This window comes from Homalodisca vitripennis, unplaced genomic scaffold, assembly GCF_021130785.1.
Source record: "Homalodisca vitripennis isolate AUS2020 unplaced genomic scaffold, UT_GWSS_2.1 ScUCBcl_2344;HRSCAF=7004, whole genome shotgun sequence".
Taxonomy (NCBI): domain Eukaryota; kingdom Metazoa; phylum Arthropoda; class Insecta; order Hemiptera; family Cicadellidae; genus Homalodisca; species Homalodisca vitripennis.
Window position 1 is genome coordinate 58,626 of NW_025778486.1, and position 7,850 is coordinate 66,475.

The window sequence follows — 7,850 nt, forward strand, 5'->3', positions numbered from 1 at the left end:
AGGCTGGGTTGATCTCTGTATAAAACATTGCATAGAATTCGTGATGTATGATGCGGTGATGTATCACTGCCCAGTCTCTCATGTAAAATGTTCATTTTTCATGTCAATGAAACTTTCCGCGAAGAAAAGAAAACTTGTAGACTGATTTCAGCGGTTATTTCGAGGCAATCTGTCAAACATAAACACAATCTTTACACGTAAACAAATAAATTTTTTTTTTAATTATGTTTATTTTTTACGTTTATATATGTCATAAAAACATTATCCCTATTCTTTACTTCATAACAAAATATAAAATAAGAGACATTTTAAACCTCTTTTTGGATGGAAAAGAGTTTTAAGTTCAACCCTTTTGTTATTACAATCAACACAAATCAAATTTTATGTCTTTATAAACATTAACAAAATTTACTCTAAGTAATTAATAGTGTATAAAAGTTGAGTCATAAAAGTATATAAATATATATATATATATATATATAATGTTACTAGGCCCTGCCCCGTGTACTGTCCTACTTTTCAAAACTGACCTGGCCGTGCAATAATTTTTCTACCTGCGCTTATTCTTAATTCTGTGGAAGAATGTGAGTGGTACTTCCACTACACATGCACAGCGTATTGCTTAGGCAGTAAATATAAACAACAGTTTACTCAAGTTAAAACTCAAACTACGGATTGCCTGAAGTAGATTGCTAATTGGGATTATATTTGATTAAATTCCACACATCACTACATTACTATCTGAGTGATTCGGCAATATCCTGATGAATAATAAACATCTGTAGTAAGTTTGTATTAATTATTCCTTATCTTGGTCCATCGTCAGTATGATACGGTATATGCGAGTAGACAGGTTACTCGTAGTACACGTTAATTGAAATCGATAGATTTATTGTTTTATTATTACTGTTAATAATTAAAACAACCCTTTAGATGATACTTATTATATCACATTTATAGTTGTATCAAATTAAATAGATAATTATACGTAGACAAAATATTTTATTACCTTAAATAGTGGCTCTTGGCCTATAACCAACACTTAAACGAATCTTACTGTCTACAGAGACAGTATTTATATGTATTTATATCCACAATAAAATTTTAAAAGAAGGACGATTAACACTCCGGTGCTCTCGCGGTTCACAGTAAAGCCCCATTTACACTGCCCAAACATCCCCGAGCATCGAGCATTCGTGATCGTAGCTCGCCGGTTTTCAACGAGCACGAACGCAAACGAGCCCTCTGTTTACACTGCTCGAGCATTTGTGTCGATCAGTTTCTCGTGAGCGTTTGCAGTAAATATTGATGATGGCACCCGGACTGTCAAAACTTGCGGTTTCCGCTGCGGCCGTCCTCATCCTGTTACAGGAGGAAACGCGAGTAAGGAAAAGGCGACGCGTGTGGGAGTCTTCATTTTTGAAAAAGAGGAACCACACTATTTTGCTGAGAGATTTGAAAGAAGACCACGGAGGGCTCTTCGAAAACTTCAGCCGAATGTCGTTAGTCGATTTCGCCATCATATTGGGAAGGATAGAAGGGAAAATTGCCAAAACCGACACCAACTTCCGAGAGTGCGTTCCTGCATCAGTCCGGTTGGCGATAACTCTTCGATTTTTAGCAAGTGGTGACTCGTACGGTAGCCTCATGTATCTCTTCAGGGTTTCAAAGCCTACAATTTCTTTACTTGTTCCTGAAGTCTGTCGGGCCATCGTAGAAGCACTACAGGAGTATGTCAAGGTAAGAACAAAAATGTATAATATAATTTTATTTTTGGAAATATATATATTTGGAATAAGTACATGAAAAACGTTGAACGGAACTATTGAATAAAGTGCAAACGTGTGAATATTTTAACAGAACGAGGAAAAGAATGTTCCTGCTTCTGAGGGTACCCCAGTTCCAGGATCCGAGGCAAATACGGAGGCGAGCGGATCTGCATCATCACTGCTTGATTGATGTGAATGGTCTGTGGTGGGGGGTTGAGGTTCTAGATGGTGGTATGTAGGAAGAGAGGACAGAGGTGAAGTAGAGTCCCCACTGTACTCTGGTGTAGTCTGTTGTGGATGTAGTAAAATAGCCGGAGAAGGTGGGCCAGAATTCGCTGACGAAAACGTAGTAGCAGGGGACGGAGAGGCTGAATAATTCGGCGAAACTGATGAGATGAACCGGCGATTTTGATGAGGAAGTTCGTCATAGCGGCCCATGTCGGCTTCGAAAAGAATTTTGTTGACGTGGTGCTGGACAAACGCTTGTGTCCTCTTGGAGTAAGATTTTAATTTCATCGCAACATGCTCACCATACACATCACAAGCATCACGCCTCACAGCATTATGCAGTATGCCGACCACCTCGTCAACTTGAGACCGTGGAGAGGCTGGCGTTCTTTTGCGCTTCATTGGAGTAGGCTTTGCAAAACCCAGTGCCGTTTGACTGGAAGCCGATCGTATCTCTTGAGATTGCTGATGAGGGAGGGTTTGAGTAATTTGGGAAGCAGATTCACTTGTATTGTCGTCCTCTTCCTGAATGAGCTCAACCTTAAAAATGAAGAAATGAATTAGCAAATTTACTAAAATACTTGAGGGTTTTATTACAAACTATTGGTTCCGCTATAAAAATTTAATTGTAGTTATTTAATAGTGTGTAGGTATATAATTTAATTTTGACGCTATGGGTGTACGTAATAAGAAATATTGTTCATTTCAGATGCCCGAAAATGAAGAACAGTGGCTATGCGAATCCAAGAAATTTGAAGAGAAGTGGGACTTCCCCCATGCTGTTGGAGCCATCGACGGAAAGCATGTAGCAATACAATGTCCGCCCAAAAGCGGGAGCGAATACTTCAACTACAAGTCCTTTTTCAGTTTTGTATTATTTGCGCTTGTCGACGCTGATTATAACTTCATGTTTGTGGACGTTGGATGTCAAAGCAGGATTTCAGATGGTGGAGTTTTCAAAAATTCTCAGTTGTACGACAATATTGAAAAGGGCAACTTGAAACTTCCCCCACCATCTCCACTGCCGAATTCGAGTATCCCCAGCCCGTACGTCATTTTGGGGGACGATGCTTTTGCATTGAGTGACAGTTTGATGAAACCGTACTCTGGTTATCATCCACAAGGGTCCCCAGAAAGAATTTACAATTACCGATTGAGCCGGGCCAGAAGGGTGGTAGAGAATGCTTTTGGCATTTTGGCTTCTGTGTTTCGTGTGCTAAGGAAACCTTTGCTTTTGGAAACTGAGAACGCCAAGTGGGTTGTAATGGCCTGCGTTTACCTCCACAATTTTTTACGTAGAAGTGCAAGTTCGTCACGTCTATATTGCCCAGTGGGTGCTTTGGTTACCGAGGAAAATGGAGAGGTTACACCTGGTACCTGGAGAAATGAGGTGGCTCCGGCATCCCTTCTTGGTTTGAAAAAAGTACCCAGGAGATCAAATTCTACTGCTAAAGATATCCGCGAGGCCTTTGCAACATACTTCATGACAAATGGAGCCGTATCATGGCAAAACGATTACGCATGATAGCATTCTGATTGCGCCTAAACCTCAAGTTATCAACACTGAAGATAGCCCTAAGGATAGTTATAGTAAAGTCTTGAAGTCAAGTACAAGAAATAGGGTTATTTATGGATCTTTGGAATCAAAGGGCAGCGTTCCTTTGAAGACTGTTAAGAGAATGTTCTGGTTATTTCTATCTGGCTTGGTGTGCAGCAAATTCTTTATGTTTGAACCAGAGTAAAACCCAAAATCTTATGTTTAGTTTAAGAAATGATGTTGACATATATAATATTAAATTTCTTGGTGTTTATGTACAGTCTAATATTAAATGGAATGTTCATATTGAAATGTTATGTAAAAAGATGGCAAGAGGAATTTTTATGTTGTGTAGGTTAAGATCAATTGTTAATAGAGAAGTGTTAATAGCTGTTTATTATGCCCACATACATAGCCATTTAACCTATGGAATTTTAGTAAGGGGTAATGATGGGAATGTAAAAAGGGTACTTGTATTACAAAAAAGGGCTGTGAGAGTTATATGTCAGGTGGGGAATAGAACTCACTGTAAACCATATTTTAGACAGCTTAAGATTTTAACTGTTTATTCTATTTTTATATTGGAATGTTTGTTGTATGTAAAAACTCATTTAAATTCTGTGCCAACTAATAGTTCTGTAGATGGTTATTTCACAAGAAACTGTAATATGCTTAGATTAGATAAGTACAACTATCATTCCACTAAATCAAACTTTTTAGAAATAGGCAAAAAACTGTATAATTTGTTACCAAACCATATCCAACAACTTAGCTTAAGACCTTTTAAATTGAAAATTAAATGTTTGTTGTTGGATTTCTGCTGTTACAATATTGAAGAGTTTGTTAGTTTGATAAGTCAGGTAGATAGACTTAGTAATTAGTCAAATAATCATTAAGCCTAAGCATGACGTTGTGTCGCATTTGTGAAAATGTTTACCACAATAAATTTTCTGATTCTGATTCATTACCTATTTATTGTACTACCTAGGAGGCATATTATACCTGAATCTATTAGGAGGCATTTCAAGCTTAAGTACATAAAAATGAATCTCTAATAAGCCATGCAGGTAAAAAAAGTGTAATTCGTGAGCTTACCTGTGAATCATTCTCCTTTGAAGCGTTTTGTGAAGTACATGAGTTGATGGTTTCCTTGCACTTGTTCTTATTCTTCAAAAACCCAAAAGCTTCGTAAGCAAACCATTTGCTCCTGTAGATCTCGTCTGCACCTGATAAAAAATAGGTACATTTAATTATCAATTCGTTGAACCGAAAACATAGGTGTACTATTCAGAGAACAATGCACCGTCTGGCTGCAAATCACAACATCTTATTTCCATTCCACCTTTTATTTTCTATATTATAATAACGATAATAAAGATACTTAACTTTTTATATATTAAGAGATGATCACCTTCTATTTTTATTATTATTTATGATTTCTTGAAAATAATATTGTCAATTGGTGTATTCAAAGTGTATGAAATTGGTTGAAAGATTTATGAATTTGGTTGAAAAAAATTATGAATTTCACCGGAAAAAGCTATAAATTTGCTAGAAGAAGGCTGACTTACCTTTTCCAGTCCCTTTTGAAGTTTTTCTTCCTTGTTCTTCTCCCTCCTGAAGGAAGCCAACAAGGTTATTTTGCTTTTGACGGTGTCGTATGTCGTCTCCAACTGCGTCGCTATAGCTTCCCAAGCGTCATCTTTTTTAATTTTTGTTGAAGTACAGCTTGTGGTTCGGCTGCCACAGCTCTGGGTGCCCCTCATAAAGAGAAACTAAAAGGAGGCACTTTTTCATTCTCCCACTCCATGCTGCTTTCACGAAAAATTACTACACAGACTAAACTAAAGAAGGAATTCCACACTCGAAATGGGAGACGTGTGAACTCGACAGCCAGTAGGCAAGAACAGAATTCGGTGAACGCTGTTCGAAGAAACCCGAGGTGTTTACACTGAGCGAGCGGCGAACGAGCATCCCTTTGATGTTTCGCCGGAAAAACCGACATCGGGCGGATCAGGCTCGAGCACGAACGAGCATTCGATTCGACCTTGCTCGGCTCGCCGAAACTGTTTACACTGCCTGAGCCTCGAACGAATGATCGTTCGTCACTCCTGTTTGCGATGAATGCTCGGGCAGTGTAAACGGGGCTTAACGTGAGTGATCGCGCGGAGCACGATTGTGCTCCATTGACCTCTAATGATATTCTGCATTATAACCATATAAATCAGCATTAATATGACATGTTGGGTAAAAGAAACGTCTGTACAATTGCTCAGATATAAATTAAAGTGTATTTTACAGGTTTAGGATAAAAAAGTGTGTTTTACAAAAAAAAAGTTATTATTACAATCAACTTTGGAAGCTTGCCTCTAGACTACGTCTTTATTCTAGACAATCAACACAGACACTTTGTAAATGATCAGCACAGACCCATTTATAGCACTTTGAACATGATTTCCTGCTTGTCTTGTTCCTTGCTCTGTCACACAGGTAGCACTTTCCAGTTGTAGCAGCTCTGGGGGGCTGAGGTTGCGGTCGGACCGGTCTCGCTTCATCAGGGTGCAGCAACAGATTGCCTCTAGTTTTGATCTGCTTTGGTATCATTTCTAGGGTCATGCGGTGTTCCATTTGGGGTTTCATCAACTCAAAAGACAGCTTTTTTCAAAAAATCCAGCCTATTTATGAAGTCAAGATTTTGATTTGCCTTGTATATTGTCATAGCGTTCACACCTCCCACATTTAGCAAGTGAAAAAAAGAGTCAGAGGCCACCTTTTTGAGTTTCTTGCTGCATCATACTGACGACACATTTTATCAAGAATGTCGACGCCATACTTAGTGTCGTTGTATGATGTTATTATCATGGGCTTCCTTTCATCTCCTGTTTCAGGGTCGATGCTTGCGTCGTCATGCATGGTGGAAATCATCAAAACCGCTTTATTCTTTTTGGCTACATAAGATACTAGAGTGCAGTCTTTTTTAAATCCAAAGATGCTACTCTTTACTTCTCTGTTTGAATCAGGTAGAAAGTTTGGTGGTACCTCACGTTTGTTTTTACGGAGAGTGGCAATAAGAGTTAGCTTTTTTTCTTCGCGGAGTCGTTTGGCTAGAGGCACGGATGCGAACCAGTTGTCACACGTGATGTTTCTGTTCGATCCCGCTATAGGCTCAACTAGTCGCATAACTAACTCTTGAGTGTTGTTGCTCCTATGGAATGGTCCAGCTGGCTGAGTGCCTACATAAATTTCAAGATTGGTTGCAAAAAAGTTAGTCGTAGAAACAAGAGCAAAAATCTTTATGCCATACTTAGCAGGCTTGCTTGGCATGTAAACCCTAAATTGGCAGTTTCCTCTGTACCCTACCAGCTGTTCATCAATTGTCAAATAATCTGTGGGTTTGTATGAGCTCTTACAATTTGATACGAACTTATCAAAAATTTCCCTGAAGGCTGCTAGCTTATCTACAGATTGTCTCACATCTCTACTATGAATATTGTCAAAACGTAGCATCGTAGAAGAAATCTAAACCTATTCAAACTCATGGTCAGGTAGATTGCTTCAACTCCAGTACTTGTAGTGTTGTCCCACATGTCAGTGACATTTCTTCTTCCTGCTTTCAGTGCACCTGCTAGGTACAATATTCCTATTAGGGCTTTTATTTCACGTGCATCAGTAGGTCTCGCATCTCTATCTCTTTGAAAATTAGCCCTTACCTTACTTATGTAAATGTTTGTGTATTCAACAATTCGTGTGACCATATTGTCATCAATGAAACATTCAAAGGCCATAGCAGGGGTATTGGCATTTCTTACATTACCTTGTGGTCCTGGACGGTGAAATACAGGAATGATATTGTGTCTAGGTGTTCGGGTCGCACGAGGAACTTGAGGATCAAGGTACCATCTTGTAATCCTTGTCTTTTCCTATGTAAAACTCAGGGTTGACAAAAGGAGCACCGTCTTCAAAGTCAATTTCATGGTCACTGCTTTCGTTTGAAGAGTCAACTTCTGTCTCTTCACCTCCATCTGATTCTTCGGATCCGACATCATCTTGAGCCTCAACGTGATCGACTTCTTGTTCGTCTACATCTTCAACTCCAAAAACACTTTCATTGTCCTCTTCAGTTTCAGCCAACCAACGACGCAACTGTTCACGGTCAAGTGGGTCAACACGATCACGATGGTCCACTGTACTTTTTATTGAACAATCATTTATTTCATCATAAAAATTAATAAAAGAAGCAGAAAACTAATAAAATAAAAAACATATACAACCGATAAGCTAAGAAAAAACAGTAACAAGAGTACTCGCGCGGAGCA

The 7,850-nt window shown here is 38.8% G+C and overlaps 1 protein-coding gene across 1 annotated transcript; it reads right to left on the reverse strand.

Moving 5' to 3' along the window:
* Positions 1-6,273: 6,273 nt before the first annotated feature.
* On the reverse strand, positions 6,274-6,714 carry LOC124371984. Its single transcript, XM_046830356.1, has one exon. It carries the CDS (start codon positions 6,712-6,714, stop codon positions 6,274-6,276), a length of 441 nt encoding a protein of 146 aa, XP_046686312.1.
* Positions 6,715-7,850: the final 1,136 nt, after the last annotated feature.